At 53.4% G+C, this 20650-nt stretch overlaps 1 protein-coding gene across 7 annotated transcripts in view; it reads left to right on the top strand.

Moving 5' to 3' along the window:
* DNAH14 (dynein axonemal heavy chain 14) overlaps positions 1-20650 on the top strand; it is a 427754-nt gene that overhangs the window by 356960 nt on the left and 50144 nt on the right. For 2 of the 7 annotated variants that reach the window (XM_063919004.1, XM_063918998.1), the window contains exons 70-73: positions 305-1290; positions 11994-12186; positions 13464-13529; positions 20050-20268. In XM_063919004.1, the coding sequence (XP_063775074.1) occupies positions 305-1290; positions 11994-12186; positions 13464-13529; positions 20050-20268 (1464 nt within the window). The remainder of the gene's footprint in view (positions 1-304; positions 1291-11993; positions 12187-13463; positions 13530-20049; positions 20269-20650) is intronic. The other 5 variants (XM_063919003.1, XM_063919002.1, XM_063918999.1 and 2 more) reach the window with 5 other exon arrangements.

The following is a 20650-nucleotide window of genomic DNA, read 5'->3' as shown; positions in this document are numbered from 1 at the left end:
TACTGTACCTTCACTTATTAATGTGTGCAATGGACAACTTGTCATATTATTTTTATGGCAATCACCGGCGTGAGGCCGCGGTGGTAGTCCTCCATATTGCTAGAAAATATCATAAATCTTGAAAATGAGATGACGGGAGATTAAATGCAAAGTTATGGTGAGAAAAGGCTGAAGTATTAAATGTGTCCAGTACTTACCTACGGTGGTTGTGTTTAGGACCGTTATGTCTCTGAGCTATAATAATAATAATACTTATAGGAACATGTGTCCTGACTGCTGTCTGTAACTGGTCATTGGTGTTTAGGGCATTTACTCGACGATGAGGATCTTATTGAAACATTACAAAAATCCAAAGTCACTTCCAAGGACATTTTAAAGAGAATGAAGGATTCTGGGGAAACAGAGGCAACCATTGAAGCTGCACGTGGCATCTACCTCCCTGTGGCCGAGAGAGGGGCTGTTCTGTATTTTGTAGTGGCTGACCTCATCCACCTGAACTACATGTACCAGTTCTCTCTGCATTGGTTCAAACAGGTTTTTGTGGAGTCTATGAAAGTCCTAAAGCCTTCCCAGACCCTGGTCTCCATGGCCTCCTTTCCGGACTCATTCCGGATGCTCAGCAGACAGAGGACCACAGGAAAGCAGGAGGCGGCTGTACAAAGGGATGCCACGGAGAGCCACCTGCACAGTGTCCGTGACTCTCTGGAGAGGACCACAGGAGAGCAGGAGGCGGCTGTGCATAGTGAGGCCACGGAGAGCCACCTGCACAATATTCAGGACTCTCTGCAGAGGACCACAGGAGAGCAAGAGGCGGCTGTGCATAGTGAGGCCACGGAGAGCCACCTGCACAATATCCGTGACTCTCTGCAGAGGGCCACAGGAGAGCAGGAGAAGGCTGTGCAAAGGGATGCCACGGAGAGCCACCTGCACAGTATCCGTGACTCTCTGGAGAGGACCACAGGAGAGCAGGAGAAGGCTGTGCAAAGGGATGCCACGGAGAACCACCTGCACAGTATCCGTGACTCTCTGGAGAGGACCACAGGAGAGCAGGAGAAGGCTGTGCAAAGGGATGCCACGGAGAGCCACCTGCACAGTATCCGTGACTCTCTGGAGAGGACCACAGGAGAGCAGGAGAAGGCTGTGCATAGTGAGGCCACGGAGAGCCACCTGCACAATATCCGTGACTCTCTGCACAGGACCACAGGAGAGCAGGAGGCGGCTGTGCATAGTGAGGCCACGGAGAGCCACCTGCGCAATATCTGTGACTCTCTGACCAGATCCGTGTACAAGGTAATCTGAAATCATGATAATATGTCTGATGTTATTGGTGATGGTTCATTCTAGTGCCAAAATAATAAACTATTGTATGATGGGGACAGCAGAATATACGGGTTCAGTATGATTTCCAGATGGACGGGATACCGGGGTTCAGTACACCAACAATGGCATCCCGTCCATCAAAATCCCAACAGTCCCCAGTAAATCCCCCTAACCCTCACTTTTCCCCTACCCTAACCCTCCCTTGTGGGTGGCCAACCCTAACTCTCCTTTCCCCGCTACCTAACCCTCCCTGCTAGGTGCCTAACCCTAACCTCCGTCTCTATGTGCCTAACCCTAACCCTCCCTGCTAGGTGCCTAATCCTAGCCCTCCCCGGTAGTGCCTAACCCTAACCCTCCCTCCCTGGTGCCTAATCCTAGCCCTCCCCGGTGGTGCCTAACCCTAACCCTCCCCTCTATGTGCTATCCCTAACCCTCCCCTCTATGTGCTATCCCTAACCCTCCCCGCTATGTGCTATCCCTAACCCTCCCTTCCCACTGCCTAACCCTCCCCGCTATGTGCTATCCCTAACTCTCCCTTCCCCGCTGCCTAACCCTCCCCTCTATGTGCTATCACTAACCCTCCCTTCCCCGCTACCTAACCCTCCCTGCTAGGTGCCTAACCCTAACCTCCGCCTCTATGTGCCTAACCCTAACCCTCCCTCCCTGGTGCCTAACCCTAACCATCCCTTCCCGCTGCCTAGTCCTCCCCTCTATGTGCTATCCCTAACCCTCCCTGCTATGTGCTATCCCTAACCCTCCCTTCCCGCTGCCTAACCCTCCCCACTATGTGCTATCCCTAACCCTCCCTTCCCGCTGCCTAACCCTCCCCGCTATGTGCTATCCCTAACCCTCCCCGCTATGTGCTATCCCTAACCCTCCCTTCCCGCTGCCTAACCCTCCCCACTATGTGCTATCCCTAACCCTCCCTTCCCTGCTGCCTAACCCTCCCCGCTATGTACTATCCCTAACCCTCCCTTCCCGCTGCCTAACCCTCCCCGCTATGTGCTATCCCTAACCCTCCCCGCTATGTGCTATCCCTAACCCTCCATTCCCGCTGCCTAACCCTCCCTTCTATGTGCTATCCCTAACCCTCCCCGCTATGTGCTATCCCTAACCCTCCCTTTCCCGCTGCCTAACCCTCCCCGCTATGTGCTATCCCCAACTCTCCCTTCCCCGCTGCCTAACCCTCCCTTCCCCGCTGCCTAACCCTCCCCTCTATGTGCTATCACTAACCCTCCCTTCCCCGCTACCTAACCCTCCCTGCTAGGTGCCTAACCCTAACCTCCGCCTCTATGTGCCTAACCCTAACCCTCCCTCCCTGGTGCCTAACCCTAACCATCCCTTCCCGCTGCCTAGCCCTCCCCGCTATGTGCTATCCCTAACCCTCCCTTCCCGCTGCCTAACCCTCCCCACTATGTGCTATCCCTAACCCTCCCTTCCCGCTGCCTAACCCTCCCCACTATGTGCTATCCCTAACCCTCCCTCACGCTGCCTAACCCTCCCCGCCCCGCTGCCTAACCCTCCCCGCCCCGCTGCCTAACCCTCCCTTCCCCGCTGCCTAACCCTCCCCGCCCCGCTGGCTAACCCTCCCTTCCCCGCTGCCTAACCCGCCCCGCTGCCTAACCCTCCCTTCCCGCTGCCTAACCCTCCCCACTATGTGCTATCCCTAACCCTCCCTTCCCGCTGCCTAACCCTCCCCGCTATGTGCTAACCCTAACTCTCCCTTCCCCGCTACCTAACCCTCCCCGCTATGTGCTATCCCTAACCCTCCCTTCCCACTGCCTAGCCCTCTCCGCTATGTGCTATCCCTAACCCTCCCTTCCCGCTGCCTAGCCCTCCCCGCTATGTGCTATCCCTAACCCTCCCTTCCCACTGCCTAACCCTCCCCACTATGTGCTATCCCTAACCCTCCCTTCCCGCTGCCTAACCCTCCCCGCTATGTGCTATCCCTAACCCTCCCTTCCCGCTGCCTAACCCTCCCTTCCCCGCTGCCTAACCCTCCCTTCCCCGCTGCCTAACCCTCCCCGCCCCGCTGCCTAACCCTCCCTTCCCGCTGCTTAACCCTCCCCGCTATGTGCTATCCCTAACCCTCCCTTCCCGCTGCCTAACCCTCCCTGCTATGTGCCATCCCTAACCCTCCCTTCCCGCTGCCTAGCCCTCCCCGCTATGTGCTATCCCTAACCCTCTCTTCCCGCTGCCTAACCCTCCCCACTATGTGCTATCCCTAACCCTCACTTCCCGCTGCCTAACCCTCCCCGCTATGTGCTATCCCTAACCCTCCCTTCCCGCTGCCTAACCCTCCCTTCCCCGCTGCCTAACCCTCCCCGCTATGTGCTATTCCTAACCCTCCCTTCCCGCTGCCCAACCTTCCCCGCCCCGCTGCCTAACCCTCCCTGCCCCGCTGCCTAACCCTCCCTGCCCCGCTGCCTAACCCTCCCTTCCCCGCTGCCTAACCCTCCCCGCCCCGCTGCCTAACCCTCCCTTCCTGCTGCTTAACCCTCCCCACTATGTGCTAACCCTCCCTTCCCGCTGCCTAACCCTCCCCGCTATGTGCTAACCCTAACTCTCCCTTCCCCGCTACCTAACCCTCCCTGCTAGGTGCTATCCCTAACTCTCCCTTCCCAGCTACCTAACCCTCCCTGCTAGGTGCCTAACCCTAACCTCTGCCTCTACGTGCCTAGCCCTCCCTCCCTGGTGCCTAATCCTAGCCCTCCCCGGTGGTGCCTAACCCTAACCCTCCCTTCCCCGCTGCCTAACCCTCCCCGCTATGTGCTATCCCTAACCCTCCCTTCCCGCTGCCTAACCCTCCCCGCTATGTGCTATCCCTAACCCTCCCTTCCCCGCTGCCTAACCCTCCCCACCCCGCTGCCTAACCCTCCCTTCCCCGCTGCCTAACCCTCCCCACTATGTGCTATCCCTAACCCTCCCTTTTACCCGCTGCCTAACCCTCCCCACCCCGCTGCCTAACCCTCCCTTCCCCGCTGCCTAACCCTCCCCGCTATGTGCTATCCCTAACCCTCCCTTCCCTGCTGCCTAACCCTCCCCTCCCCGCTGCGTAACCCTCCCTTCCCCGCTGCCTAACCCTCCCCGCTTTGTGCTATCCCTAACCCTCCCTTCCTGCTGCCTAACCCTCCCCACTATGTGCTATCCCTAACCCTCCCTTCCCGCTGCCTAACCCTCCCCACTACGTGCTATCCCTAACCCTCCCTTCCCGCTGCCTAACCCTCCCCGCTATGTGCTATCCCTAACCCTCCCTTCCCCGCTGCCTAACCCTCCCTTCCCCGCTGCCTAACCCTCCCCGCTATGTGCTATCCCTAACCCTCCCTTCCCGCTGCCTAACCCTCCCTGCTATGTGCTATCCCTAACCCTCCCTTCCCGCTGCCTAGCCCTCCCCGCTATGTGCTATCCCTAACCCTCCCTTCCCGCTGCCTAACCCTCCCCACTATGTGCTATCCCTAACCCTCCCTTCCCGCTGCCTAACCCTCCCCGCTATGTGCTATCCCTAACCCTCCCTTCCCGCTGCCTAACCCTCCCCGCCCCGCTGCCTAACCCTCCCTTCCCCGCTGCCTAACCCTCTCCACCCCGCTGCCTAACCCTCCCTTGCCCGCTGCCTAACCCTCCCCGACCCGCTGCCTAACCCTCCCTTCCCGCTGCTTAACCCTCCCCACTATGTGCTATCCCTAACCCTCCCTTCCCGCTGCCTAACCCTCCCCGCTATGTGCTAACCCTAACTCTCCCTTCCCCGCTACCTAACCCTCCCTGCTAGATGCTATCCCTAACTCTCCCTTCCCCGCTACCTAACCCTCCCTGCTAGGTGCCTAACCCTAACCTCCGCCTCTACGTGCCTAGCCCTCCCTCCCTAGTGTCTAATCCTAGCCCTCCCCGGTGGTGCCTAACCCTAACCCTCCCTTCCCCGCTGCCTAACCCTCCCCGCTATGTGCTATCCCTAACCCTCCCTTCCCGCTGCCTAACCCTCCCCGCTATGTGCTATCCCTAACCCTCCCTTCTCCGCTGCCTAACCCTCCCCACCCCGCTGCCTAACCCTCCCTTCCCCGCTGCCTAACCCTCCCCGCTATGTGCTATCCCTAACCCTCCCTTCCCCGCTGCCTAACCCTCCCCACCCCGCTGCCTAACCCTCCCCGCTATGTGCTATCTCTAACCCTCCCTTCCCCGCTGCCTAACCCTCCCCGCTATGTGCTATCCCTAACCCTCCCTTCCCCGCTGCCTAACCCTCCCTTCCCCGCTGCCTAACCCTCCCCGCTATGTGCTATCACTAACCCTCCCTTCCCGCTGCCTAACCCTCCCCGCTATGTGCTATCACTAACCCTCCCTTCCCCGCTGCCTAACCCTCCCCTCTATGTGCTATCACTAACCCTCCCTTCCCCGCTGCCTAACCCTCCCCGCTATGTGCCGAACCCTAACCCTCCCTTCCCCGCTGCCTAACCCTCCCCGCTATGTGCTATCCCTAACTCGCCCTTCCCCGCTGCCTAAACCTCCCCGCTAGGTGCCTAATCCTAACCTCCCCCTCTATGTGCCTAACCCTCCCCGCTATCTGCCAAATCCTAACCCTCCCTTCCCCGCTGCCTAATCCTTCCCGCTATGTGCTATCCCTAACCCTCCCTTCCCCACTGCATAACCCTTCCCGCTATGAGCCGAACCCTAACCCTCCCTTCCCCGCTGCCTAACCCTCCCCGATAGGTGCCTAATTCTAACCTCCCCCTCCATGTGCCTAACCCTCCCTCCCCGGTGCCTAACCCTAACCCCCCGTCTGCATTCTGCAGCATAAACCTAACCTCCCCCCTACCCCGCAGCAGGGCGCCAGCGCGTCCCGCTGTCAGGACAATCGGGATACCGGATGTCGGTATTTTGAGGCTGGCATCCCGGTCGGTTTCCGTATAGTGACACCGGGTTTATGTCCTGATTCGGGATCCCGTTCGTCAGGAAGCTAACTGCTTCTTGAATATACACGTAGCTGTAATGTGTTCTGATGCACACTGATTCATGGTGGCAGGATTACTTTAATGATTAGTAAAAATAAGATTTTACTTACCGGTAAATCTATTTCTCGTAGTCCGTAGAGGATGCTGGGGACTCCGTAAGGACCATGGGGATAGACGGGCTCCGCAAGAGACATGGGCACTTTAAGAAAGAATTTAGTTCCTGGTGTGCACTGGCTCCTCCCTCTATGCCCCTCCTCCAGACCTCAGTTAGAGAAACTGTGCCCAGAGGAGATGGACAGTACAAGGAAAGGATTTTGTTAATCCAAGGGCAAGATTCATACCAGCCACACCAATCACACCGTATAACTTGTGATAACTACCAAGTTAACAGTATGAAAACAGCATATCATCAGTGCAAGACAGATGCAACTATAACGTAACCCTTATTGAAGCAATAACTATATACAAGTATTGCAGAAGAAGTCCGCACTTGGGACGGGCGCCCAGCATCCTCTACGGACTACGAGAAATAGATTTACCGGTAAGTAAAATCTTATTTTCTCTAACGTCCTAGAGGATGCTGGGGACTCCGTAAGGACCATGGGGATTATACCAAAGCTCCCAAACGGGCGGGAGAGTGCGGATGACTCTGCAGCACCGATTGAGCAAACATGAGGTCCTCCTCAGCCAGGGTATCAAACCTATAGAATTTTGCAAAAGTGTTTGAACCCGACCAAGTAGCAGCTCGACACAGCTGTAGTGCTGAGACCCCCCGGGCAGCCGCCCAAGAAGAGCCCACCTTCCTAGTGGAATGGGCCTTGACCGATTTTGGTAACGGCAATCCAGCCGTAGAATGCGCTTGCTGAATCGTGTTACAAATCCAGCGAGCAATAGTTTGCTTTGAAGCAGGGGCACCAATCTTGTTGGATGCATACAGGACAAACAGCGCTTCAGTTTTCCTGACTCTAGCCATTCTGGCCACGTAAATTTTCAAAGCCCTGACCACATCAAGGGACTCGGAATCCTCCAAGTCACGTGTAGCCATAGGCACCACAATAGGTTGGTTCATATGAAAAGATGAAACCACTTTCGGCAGAAATTGTGCACGGGTCCGCAATTCTGCTCTATCCATATGGAAAACCAGATAGGGGCTTTTATGTGACAAAGCCGCTAATTCTGACACACGTCTAGCCGAAGCCAAGGCTAATAACATGACCATGAGATATTTTAACTCCGCCGTTCTAAGTGGTTCAAACCAGTGTGACTTTAGGAAACTTAACACCACGTTAAGATCCCAAGGTGCCACCGGAGGCACAAAAAGAGGCTGAATACTCAGCACTCCTTTTACAAACGTCTGAACTTCTGGTAGAGAAGCCAACTCTTTTTGAAAGAAAATGGATAGGGCCGAAATCTGAACCTTAATGGAGCCTAAGTTTTAGACCCAAATTCACCCCAGTTTGTAGGAAGTGAAGGAAACGGCCCAGATGGAATTCTTCCGTAGGAGCATTCCTGGCCTCACACCAAGAAACATATTTTCGCCAGATACGGTGATAATGTTAAGATGTAACGTCCTTCCTAGCCTTTATCAGCGTAGGAATGACCTCATCCGGAATGCGTTTTTCCGCTAGGATCCGGCGTTCAACCGCCATGCCGTTAAACGCAGCCGCGGTAAGTCTTGGAACAGACATGGGCCCTGTTGCAACAGGTCCTGCCTTAGAGGAAGAGGCCACGGATTTTCTGTAAGCATTTCCTGCAGATCCGGATACCAGATCCTTCGTGGCCAATCTGGAACAATGAGGATTGTTCTCACTCCTCCTTTTTCTTATTATTCTCAACCGTTGGGTATGAGAGGAAGAGGAGGAAATACATAGACTGACTGGAACACCCACGGTGTCACTAGGGCGTCTACTGCTACTGCCTGAGGGTCTCTTGACCAGGCGCAATAACTTTGCAGCTTTTTGTTGAGGCGGGACGCCATCCTGTCTATCTGTGGCAGTCCCCACCAAACTGCAATCTGTGCGAAGACTTCCTGATGAAGTCTCCACTCTCCAGGACGTATGTCTGGTGAGGAAGTCTGCTTCCCAGTTGTTCACTTCCGGAATGAACACTGTTGACAGTGCTCTTACATGATTCTCCGCCCAGCGAAGAATTCTGGTGGCTTTCGCGTTGTATATGGCCCTTAGTTCCAATATGTTGATGTGAAGACAAGTCTCTTGACTTGACCAAAGACCTTGGAAATTTCTTCCCTGTGTGACTGCTCCCCAGCCTCGGAGGCTCGCATCCGTGGTCACCAGGATCTAGTCCTGAATGCCGAATCTGCGGCCCTCTAGAAGGTGAGCACTCTGCAGCCACCACAGGAGAGATACCCTGGCCCTGGGGGATAGGGTGATCAACTGATGAATCCGTAGATGTGACCTGGACCACTTGTCCAGTAGGTCCCATTGGAAAGTCCTTGCATGGAACCTGCTGAAGGGAATGTTTTTCCCAGGACTCGAGTGCAGTGATGCACTGACACCTGTCTTGGTTTCAATAGGTCCCTGACCAGAGTCATGAGTTCCTGGGCCTTCTCTATCTGAAGGTAAACCCATTTCTGGTCTGTATCCAGAATCATACCCAAGAAGGGCAGACGAGTTATAGGAACCAACTGTGACCTCGGGAAATTGAGAATCCAGCCGTGTTGCTGTGACACCTTCAGCGAAAGTGACACGCTGTTCAACAACTGCTATTTTGATCTCGCCCTTATTAGGAGATCGTCCAAGTATGGGACAACTGTGACTCCTTGCTTGCGTAGGAGCACCATTATTTCCGCCAATTACCCTGAAATTGGTAATGACAATCCTGTACCGCAATTGTCAGGTACGCCTGATGGGGTGGATAAATGGGAACATGAAGGTATGCAGCCTTTATGTTTAGATACACCATCAAATCCCCCCCTTCCAGACTGGCGATGATCGCTCTGGGCGATTCCACTTTAAATTTGAACCTTTTCCCGTATAGGTTCAGAGATTTTAATTTTAAAAATAGGTCTGACCGAACCGTACGGTTTCGGGACTACAGCCAAGGTTGAGTCATATCGCCTTCCTTGTTGCAGGAGGGGAACCTTGAGCACCACCTGTTGGAGATACAATGTGTGAATTGTATTTAATATTATCTCCCTTCCTGGGGAGAAGCCGGTAGGTCCGATACGGAAAAACCGGCGAGGAGGCACCTTTCGAATCCAGCTTGTAACCCTGAGAAACAATTTTTTATTGCCCCGGGAACCACCTGTGAGTGAACTCAGATGTGGCTGAAGAGACGAAGACGTGCTCCCACTGGGGCGGACTCCCTTAGCGGAGCTCCAGCGTCATGCGTTGGATGTAGTAGAGGCCTGGGAGGACTTCTGTTCCTGGGAACTAGCTGTGCCCTGTACCCTTACCTCTGGTAAGAAAGGACGCTCCTCGTACTTTCTTGTTATTCTGCGACCGAAAGGACTGCATTTGATAATGTCGTGCTTTCTTAGGCTGTGAGGGAATATAAGGCAAAAGATCAGAATTACCAGCTATAGCTGTGGAGACCAGGTCCGAGAGCCCTTCTCCACACAATTTCTCAGCCTTGTAAGGTAAACCTTCCATATGCCTCTTTTAGTCAGCATCACCTGTCCATTGCATGTTCCACAGGACACTTCTAGCAGAAATCGACATAGCGTTGACTCTAGAACCCAGTAGACTAATGTCTCTTTGGGCATGTTTTATATATATATATAAGACAGCATCTTTTATTTATATATATATATATATATATATATATATATATATACACTAGGGTCAATACCATGGTATCCTTATCTAGGGTTTCAATCTCCGCTGATAAGGTATCTGTCCACGCTGCTACAGCGCTATAAACCCATGCCGACACAATCGCCGGTCTGAGTAGTGTACCAGCATGTGTGTAAATGGACTTCAAAGTACTTTTACTGCAAGCTATCTGCAGGATCCCTGAGGATAGCTGTTAAGTCAGCGCTACCTTTTGGGTAAACGTGTCAATGCTTTGTCCACCCTAGGGGAAGATTCCCCTCGTATCCTGGCCCTAGTAGGGAAAGGATACTCCCTGAGAATTCTTTTTGCGAAGCTGCAGCTTCTTGTCTGGAGATTCACGCTCTTTTTCTTCATGAGAGGAGGAAAATTTACCTCAGCTTTCTTCCCCTTAAACATGTGTACCCTCGTGTCAGGGACAGATGAGTCATCAGTGATATGCAAATCATCTTTTATTACAATAATCATATATTGAATACTTTTCTGCCAGTTTTGGCTGTAACTTTGCATTATCGTAGTCGACACTGGAGTCAGACTCCGTGTCGATATCAGTGTCTATTATTTTGGATAGTGAGCATTGTGAGACTCTGAAGGTCTCTGCGACATAGGGACAGACATGGGTAGATTCCCTGTCTGTTCTCTAATCTTTTGTGCAATAAATTTACCTCAGCACTTAATTTCACATATCCAATCAGGTGTCGGCGTTGTCGACGGAGACACCACTCACACACACATTTGCTCCATCTCCTCCCTAGGAGAGCCTTTTACCTCAGACATGTCGACACACACGTACCGACACACCACACACTCAGGGAATGCTCATCTGAAGATAATTCCTCCACAAGGCCCTTTGGAGAGACAGAGAGAGAGTATGCCAGCACACACCCCAGCGCTATATGGCCCAGGAAAAACACAGCAATGTAATATTTACCCAGTAGCGCTGTTATTATCTGCGCCGAATTATGTGCCCCCCCCCCCCTATTCTTTAAAACCCTCTCTTCTACCGTGGTATAAGCAGGGGGGAGTCCGGGGAGCTTCCTCTCAGCGGTGCTGTGGAGAAAAACATGGCGCTGGTGAGTGCTGAGGGAGAAGCCCCGCCCCCTCAACGGCGGGCTTCTGTCCCGCTAAAAGTGTAAAATTGGCGGGGGCTCATGCATATATACAGTGTCCAGCTGTATAGATGCTCCTTTTGCCAAAAAAGAGGTTTATATTGCTGCCCGGGGCGCCCCCTCCCCCTGCGCCCTGCACCCTTACAGTGACCGGAGTATGTGAGGTGTGTGGGAGCAATGACGCACAGCTGCAGTGCTGTGCGTTACCTCAGTGAAGATCATGAAGTCTTCTGCCGCCTCTGAAGTCTTCTTTACTTCTCATACTCACCCGGCTTCTATCTTCCGGCTCTGCGAGGGGGACGGCGGCGCGGCTCCGGGACGGACGGCGAGGGTGAGATCCTGCGTACCAATCCCTCTGGAGCTAATGGTGTCCAGTAGCCTAAGAAGCAGGACCTAGCTTCAGAGAGTAGGGCTGCTTCTCTCCCCTCAGTACCACGATGCAGGGAGTCTGTTGCCAGCAGAGCTCCCTGAAAATAAAAAACCTAACAAAATACTTTCTCTCAGCAAACTCAGGAGAGCTCACTGAACAGCACCCAGCTCGTCTGGGCACAGTATCAAACTGAGGTCTGGAGGAGGGGCATAGAGGGAGGAGCCAGTGCACACCAGGAACTAAATTCTTTCTTAAAGTGCCCATGTCTCCTGCGGAGCCCGTCTATCCCCATGGTCCTTACGGAGTCCCCAGCATCCTCCAGGACGTTAGAGAAAGGTTATTTACAGATAACGCTGCTCTAACAGTGACAATAAAAGTATGTTTGGTTGCTATGGGTTACAGCACATTGCACCATGTTACAAATTAAGCCTGTGCCATTTCTGTTGTCTTAATTCTCATTTAGATTGTATCCTCGTCTCTTTTTACCGAGCACAAGCTTTGCTTTTCCTTCATGCTGACTGTAAGCATTATGAGAAACCGTAACGGGCAGGAATCCGGTTCTCCGGGATCTCCGTCACAGAGGGAGTGGGATTTCTTTCTGCACTCCTTGCTGCTGAGCAACCTAATGGAAGCAGGCGCCCCTGCAGGAGGTACAGGTAGATATATGACGCACCTGTATACCAGTGTCTGAGCATTCAGCATGCGGCGCACGCTCGTCACAGTGGAAATGGGGATTTTAGTATTAGTTCTGTAACTCTATGGGAGGTATTCAAATTATATATCGCACCGAATCTCCTTTCTAAATTGATCCCTGTTATCGCGCATATCACGCCCATAGTAATCAGGTTTAGCTGCGCAAAGGGTTGGACGCCCTCGCTACCCCGGGGGTAGCGAGCTGAAATGGTTATACCACGCCCGTCAGCAGAAACAGAACAGATGTGGAAGGGAGTGAAAAGAATTGAATACCACCCTATGAGTCTTCACCAACCCTGGGAGATTGCCCCATGGATACATCTGTGGTTTCCATCACTGATACATCTCATCCAGACATCATTGTCTATTATTCTTCAGACTAAAAAATCCAACCTCTCTGCCTCAATAGTACAGAAGCTTTGCTGAAATACATAGAAGTAAGCCTGGTAAAAGGCATCTCTAGGGTGAGCCGTGCACACGTTTGTATAAAAGCACCAGATAAAGCATGCATGCACCCAAGGAATTGTGGGTGGAGATGTGAAATGATTTCCTTCCACCTTATACCATGATTCCACTCACTAATCTGCAGCGTGTGTTCTGTCTGCAAGTGCTGGCCTTATACTGGCTGGGGGGATTGGGAATGGTGAGATGGGGCCACAAGGGGGGTGAGTTGTGGTGCCGTTTCTACACCCCCATAGCGGCTATAAGGATTGACCACTTGGAGTAACAGTCCTGGGGCCTCGGAGGGGAAGGGCGGCTGCTACAGGTGAAGGCCTCATTCGCTCTGGAGGTCTGGTCACTTCACCTAGGTCAGAATACTAATAAGACAGATAATTACCATATACGCTAAGCCCACCTTGGTTATATTAATTCTCTGTGTATATATATATATATATATATATATCTATATCACAGACTGCAATCCTTAGAGTTTGTTAGACAAACAGTAATTAGTAGTCTGGGATTACTGGTGTTTGTTAAAGCATCAGGGAAAAAAGGGGATCTTAAGTCTTGATCATCTGATTTCACCTTGAGAACTTGTAGAGCGACAAATAACTCATTATTGATATGTGATAAGCGATCGAGAGATTCTTAGATCTTTGACCGTCAGAATCCACCAATCTTGGCAGTGCAATATGCTGTAATTCAGCCCAGATCCTGAGTGAGATGTTTGATTTATGGTTTATGTATCCGCACAGGACAAGAAATGTGTAATAAAGTCCTATATTCTGTTTTCCAGGATTGGATGAAGTGTCGGAGAACGCGTTATACCCTGAGAAGAGGGAGCAAAGTGAGGGTACTGTGTGTAAGCACCGTTTCTATAATGATGGGGGTATATGATGCAGGGGCAGGGTAGGGACTGGTGGGTCAGGGTAGGGATTGGCCAGAAGGGGAGACCGTGACGTGATTGGCCAGCTTGACAAATGATTGCAATATTTCGGAACCGACGTTCCCTGAATGTAAATGAAATACAGTTAGTAGTGTAATTAGGTGAGTGCAGAATATGGATGACTTTGTTATTTATATGCTGTGGTCACCTACCTCGGGCACCACAATACCGTGGATTACAGCCTATTGTTTATAGAGAGAGAGAGAGTGCGCGATACACACCTACCCCAGGGGGTCATTCCGAGTTGATCGTAGCCCTGCAAAACTTAGCACAGCTACGATCATGATGACCATAGACATGCAGGGGTACGCCCAGCATAGGGCTATGCCACCCCGCATGTCAGTGCCGCCCCCCCCCCCCTTCCACAGAAGTGCAAAAGCATCGCACAGTGACTCCGCCCCCCGTCCAGTGACCGCCTCTGCCTGTCAATCAGGCAGAGGCGATCGTAGCGCAACGCTGGCCTTCTGGCATGCACCGGCGCACTGCAGCACCGGCGCGTGCGCAGTTTTGACCCGATCACACCACTGCGATAAACTGCAGCGTGCGATCAGGTCAGAATGATGTGGGGTGGGCAACATGCGGCCCGCGGACCGATCCTGCCTGGCCTGCTGTGCCCCATCGGAGTGCAATGACAAGCGGCCCGACAGGCTGAGCCGCTTGTCATTGCGCTACACTGCTCCCAGACGCGGCGCCGCTGAGGAAATCCCGGTCACGTCACAGGGTCAGCTGACCGGGATTACCTCTGTTGTCATGCGCTGGGCAGCACGGGGGGCGGCCAGTGAGCAGGAGCAGCGGGCAGCGAGCGGGAGCAGAGACCACAGCAGCAGTGACTCCGGGCAGCAGCAGGGCGGATCAACAGGCAGCGGGGATCGTCCTCCAGTGTGAAAAACAGGTAAACCCCCTGTCCAGCCAGCCCCTGGAGCAGTGCTTAAGCTGGGGTGGTCTTCAGTGTGCCGGCGGTCGGGCTCCCGGCGACCAGCATACCGGCGCCGGGAGCCCGACAGCCGGCATACCGACACTTATTCTCCCTCGTGGGGGTCCACGACCCCCCTGGAGGGAGAATAAAATAGCGTGGCGAGCGCAGCAAGCCCGCAAGGGGCTCATTTGCGATCGCCACACTGTCGGTAAGCCGGCGGTCAGGCTCCCGGCGCCGGTATGCTGGTCGCTGGGTGCCCGACCGCCGTCATATCGTAGTGAACCCCTTAAGCTGCCATATAGGTTCAGGGGAGGGGAGGGGAGTTAAAAACTGCTATATGGGTTTAGGGGGGGGGGGGGGGGGGGACTGCTATATAGGTTCAGGAGAGAGGGGAAGAGGCTGCTATATAGGTTCAGGAGAGAGGGGAAGAGGCTGCTATATGGGTCCAGGGGAGGGGGGAAGAGACTGCTATATAGGTTCAGGAGAGAGGGGAAGAGGCTGCTATATGGGTCCAGGGGAGGGGGGAAGAGGCTGCTATATGGGTCCAGGGGAGGGGGGAAGAGACTGCTATATGGGTCCAGGGGAGGGGGGAAGAGGCTGCTATATGGGTCCAGGGGAGGGGGGAAGAGGCTGCTATATGGGTCCAGGGGAGGGGGGAAGAGACTGCTATATGGGTCCAGGGGAGGGGGGAAGAGGCTGCTATATGGGTCCAGGGGAGGGGGGAAGAGGCTGCTATATGGGTCCAGTAGAGAGGGGAAGAGGCTGCTATATGGGTCCAGGGGAGGGGGGAAGAGGCTGCTATATGGGTCCAGGGGAGGGGGGAAGAGGCTGCTATATGGGTCCAGGGGAGGGGGGAAGAGGCTGCTATATGGGTCCAGGGGAGGGGGGAAGAGGCTGCTATATGGGTCCAGGGGAGGGGGGAAGAGGCTGCTATATGGGTCCAGGGGAGGGGGGAAGAGGCTGCTATATGGGTCCAGGGGAGGGGGGAAGAGGCTGCTATATGGGTCCAGTGGAGAGGGGAAGAGGCTGCTATATGGGTCCAGGGGAGGGGGGAAGAGGCTGCTATATGGGTCCAGGGGAGGGGGGAAGAGGCTGCTATATGGGTCCAGGGGAGGGGGGAAGAGGCTGCTATATGGGTCCAGGGGAGGGGGAAGAGGCTGCTATATGGGTCCAGGGGAGGGGGGAAGAGGCTGCTATATGGGTCCAGGGGAGGGGGGAAGAGGCTGCTATATGGGTCCAGGGGAGGGGGGAAGAGGCTGCTATATGGGTCCAGGGGAGGGGGGAAGAGACTGCTATATGGGTCCAGGGGAGGGGGGAAGAGGCTGCTATATGGGTCCAGGGGAGGGGGGAAGAGACTGCTATATGGGTCCAGGGGAGGGGGGAAGAGGCTGCTATATTGGTCCAGGGGAGGGGGGAAGAGGCTGCTATATGGGTCCAGTAGAGAGGGGAAGAGGCTGCTATATGGGTCCAGGGGAGGGGGGAAGAGGCTGCTATATGGGTCCAGGGGAGGGGGGAAGAGGCTGCTATATGGGTCCAGGGGAGGGGGGAAGAGGCTGCTATATGGGTCCAGGGGAGGGGGGAAGAGGCTGCTATATGGGTCCAGGGGAGGGGGGAAGAGGCTGCTATATGGGTCCAGGGGAGGGGGGAAGAGGCTGCTATATGGGTCCAGTGGAGAGGGGAAGAGGCTGCTATATGGGTCCAGGGGAGGGGGGAAGAGGCTGCTATATGGGTCCAGGGGAGGGGGGGAAGAGGCTGCTATATGGGTCCAGGGGAGGGGGGAAGAGGCTGCTATATGGGTCCAGGGGAGGGGGAAGAGGCTGCTATATGGGTCCAGGGGAGGGGGGAAGAGGCTGCTATATGGGTCCAGGGGAGGGGGGAAGAGGCTGCTATATGGGTCCAGGGGAGGGGGGAAGAGGCTGCTGTATGGGTCCAGGGGAGGGGGGAAGAGGCTGCTATATGGGTCCAGGGGAGGGGGGAAGAGGCTGCTATATGGGTCCAGGGGAGGGGGGAAGAGGCTGCTATATGGGTCCAGGGGAGGGGGGAAGAGGCTGCTATATGGGTCCAGGGGAGGGGGGAAGAGGCTGCTATATGGGTCCAGGGGAGGGGGAAGAGGCTGCTATATGGGTCCAGGGGAGGGGGGAAGAGGCTGCTATATGGGTCCAGGGGAGGGGGGAAGAGGCTGCTATATGGGTCCAGGGGAGGGGGGAAGAGGCTGCTATATGGGTCCAGGGGAGGGGGGAAGAGGCTGCTATATGGGTCCAGGGGAGGGGGGAAGAGGCTGCTATATGGGTCCAGGGGAGGGGGGAAGAGGCTGCTATATGGGTCCAGGGGAGGGGGGGAAGAGGCTGCTATATGGGTCCAGGGGAGGGGGGAAGTGGCTGCTATACGGGTCCGGAGGAGGGGGGGGGGGGGGGGGGCTGCTATATGGGTCCGGAGGAGGGATCTAGTAACTGTGCCCAGGGAGAGACAAGAGCTGTGTATTGCAGCATTACACAGGATGCTGTTTGTTTGTTTTCAGCACTGTGTTATTTTTTATTTATTTTTTTATTACTGGATTGCTGTGTTTTTTTAGACATTTGTATTTTGCCTCTAAAAAACCTATGTATGCAACGTAATATATATTGTGGTGTGTGTTTTTATAGTTCTATATACTATGTTTTTATATACATAACTATGGGCCTAATTCAGACCTGATCGCTAGCAGGCGATTTTTGCACTGCTGCGATCAGGTAGTCGCCGCCTACAGGGGGAGGGGGAAATCGCTGTGCAGGGGTTCGATCACATCTGCAGAGAGCTGCACAAACAAAAGTTTATGCAGCCTCTACACAGCCCAGGACTTACTCAGCCGCTGCAATGATCGGGGCCGGAGCTGACGTCAGATACCCTCCCCCCAAACGCCTAGATCCTCCTTCATTTTTCCGGACACTCCTCTAAAACGGTCAATTGCCACCCACAAACGTCTTCTTCCTGTCAATCGCCTTGCGATCACCCGTGCGATCGCTTTGTTCGCACTATCCCGGCGCTGCGGACCGATGCGCCTGCACATTGCGGTGTATTCACAGTTCAAACTATGGTGGCCAATCCCGGGATCGGGATCGACCAGATCCCGGGATTTAGGGCCAAAAACGGCCGGGATTCAATCCCAGGATTGGAAGTTCCAATCCCGGGGATTGAGGGATCAGCGTTGAGCATCCACAGGACGCTCAGACGCTGCCCGGCTTCCTTGTTCCGGCTCCACAGCACAGCGTGAGAGGTCACGCTGCGCCATCAGCCACTGCAGGGAGCCACCAGCAGCGATCAGATGATGTTCCCCACCCACCCGCGCTCGATATATAGTGAGTTATGTGTGCGGGGCGGGCGGGGCGAGGGAGCGGCCACATAGCAAAATGCAATCCCGGGTTTCCCGGGATTGCCCATTCTTCAATCCCGATACCCGGGATTGAAATAATGGCCCGGAATTGGCCTCCCTAGTTCAAACCTGATCGCCTGCTGTGCGAAAATGCAGAGCAGTGATCATGTCTGACTTGGGCCCTATAACGGGTCTGGTTATGAGTTGGCTGCATTTGCGTTTTGCTACAACTGCTGACTAATGCAGACTTGATCACTGTGCTGCTAATTTTGCTGTCCTGCGTTCGGGTAGTCGCCGCCACCAGGGGGACTGTAAATTCGCCTGTGCAAGTGTGGGATCGTATGTGTACGCAGTCTCTGCGCAGCCCAGGACTTACTCCTACAAATATTTGTCATTCATATCAGTCCCCGCCCTTTTGGCGCTTACAGTATGAATTCCGCAACACCTCCCAGTATATTTTTGTGGTGTGGGAGGAAAGCCATACAAACATCGGAGAACATAAAATGTTTACAGCATTTTTGTGATAGATATTGTATATACAAGATATTTTGTATGTGGCCATCGAATATTCGCTGAAAGTGTTAAGCGGCCCCCCAGCTGAGATAATTGCCCACCCCTGCCCTAAGCAGTACTTTCCCTGTCTCTAATGCTTACTGATAAACCTCTGTCGCCCTCATGTGGAAGTGATTGGCATAGCAATGGCCATTAATATCTCCTCTGCTGAAAGTACTCACTTGGGCCCTCATTCCGAGTTGTTCGCTCGTTCTTTTTCTTCGCATCGGTGCGATAAGTCGCAAACTGCGCATGCGCAATGTTCGCAATGCGCATGCGCCAAGTAAATTAGCACAAAAGTTTGGTATTTTACTCACGGCTTAACGAAGATTTTTAATCGTTCTGGTGATCGGAGTTGATTGACAGGAAGTGGGTGTTTCTGGGCGGAAACTGGACGTTTTATGGGTGTGTGCGAAAAAACGCTGCCGTTTCTGGGAAAAACGCGGGAGTGTCTGGAGAAACGGGGGAGTGTCTGGGCGAACGCTGGGTGTGTTTGTGACGTCAAACCAGGAACGAAAAGGACTGAACTGATCGCAGTGGCAGAGTAAGTCTCGAGCTACTCGGAAACTACAAAGAAATTTCTAATCGCTATTCTATTCGCAATTCTGCTAATCTTTTGTTCGCAATTCTGTAAAGCTAAGATTCACTCCCAGTAGGCGGCGGCTTAGCGTGTGCAATGCTGCTAAAAGCAGCTAGCGAGCGAACAACTCGGAATGAGGGCCTTGATGTGTTACATTTCTGTCACTAACCTCTATGGAGGTTACACTCAGAAATTATGCAAATGACGGCCTTCCGATAGTGTAACATGTTAGTTTCACTACAAAACTGTTACCTCTGTCTGTGGATGTATAACGGTGAGCGAATCAACTTCAAGCAAGAAACACATCTCTCTACATGTATAGTCTGACAGTTATTGTACGCAGCTGATTGGCTGATCTATTGCCGTGACTCTGCTAGTAATGACAGCTCAGAGTGCAGCCACCATAACATTACCTGGAGTCCTCAGACTGAGCGCAGCCATGATTCCCCATGCCGCGAGAAGAAGCTAAGGTAGTAATAATCCCATCTACTGGGCAGTCACCATGGAGGAATGGACGCCGCTTCTTATAATACAATGAACAGCTCATGTCCTTCACGGAGCGCCCTGAAACCATTTAGCCGCCAGTGTCCTAACAGGTGAAACTGTGGCACAGGCAGGAGAGCGTTACATTATAGTAATATTACTGTTATAGTAATATTACTGTTTGATCTCCAGAGTCACGATTGATATGCATGACTAGCATTACTGCCTCACAGCACTGAGGTCATGGGTTCCATTCCCACTATGACCCTAGATGTGTGGAGTTTGTATGTTCTCCACATGTTGCGTGGGTTTCCTCCGAGTACTCCGGTTTCCACCCACAATCCAAACCTGGTAGGTTAATTGGCTCCCAACAAAATTAACCTTAGCGTGAATATGTGTACATGTGATAGGGAATATAGATTGTAAGCTCCACTGGGGCAGGGACTGATGTGAATGGCCAAATAGTCTTTGTAAAGCGCTGCGGTATATATGTGCGCTATATAAATAACTGGTAATAATATGTGGCCTTATCAGCATTCTATCTCCCTGTGTGTAGATGCCACAGCTGGACCCCTGAGACGTGGAGTTCCTGGCTGGCTCTCGGATGACGCGTGGAGGCAGTGCCGGTACCTGAGCCACCACCTGCAGCCTTTCTCCACTCTCTGCGACTCCCTGTCATCCGGCGCACAGCAGTGGGGAGGATTCCGTAACGCTGGGAACCTGTATGACCTTCTCAGCGAGCCGTGTGAAAGTCCAGGGTTCCCGTCACAGGACGGTGAGCGGAGCTGCCTCATGTCACGCAGATAGTAACCAGGCAATAACACTACATATTGCATGTCTAGCCTAATGACTGCTCATGTATCACACCTTGTACTATTCAGTCTCTGGCATCTCTACCTGTTCTTGTTCCGGGACAAGATATACGCTGGATATCCACCGGCGCTGTGTCTGCATCATAGAACACAAGTGATAATGCACAGATCCTCTTTGCATTTCCTAAGTGTTCAACATGCGGTATATCCGTAGTCAGTATGTGCTGGAAGTGTTCGTCTATGGGAAAACATCTAGAACGCAAGTCTGAAGGAGTTTTTCCCATTCATTCCAATGGGCCATTATTTTCAATGAGGCTCTCCAGTGTGCGTTAGATGGATAATCCC

This window comes from Pseudophryne corroboree, chromosome 4, assembly GCF_028390025.1.
Source record: "Pseudophryne corroboree isolate aPseCor3 chromosome 4, aPseCor3.hap2, whole genome shotgun sequence".
In the NCBI taxonomy this organism is placed as follows: Eukaryota; Metazoa; Chordata; class Amphibia; order Anura; family Myobatrachidae; genus Pseudophryne; species Pseudophryne corroboree.
The sequence above is the reverse complement of the archived record's forward strand: the minus strand, read 5'-3'. Positions and strand labels throughout refer to the sequence as shown.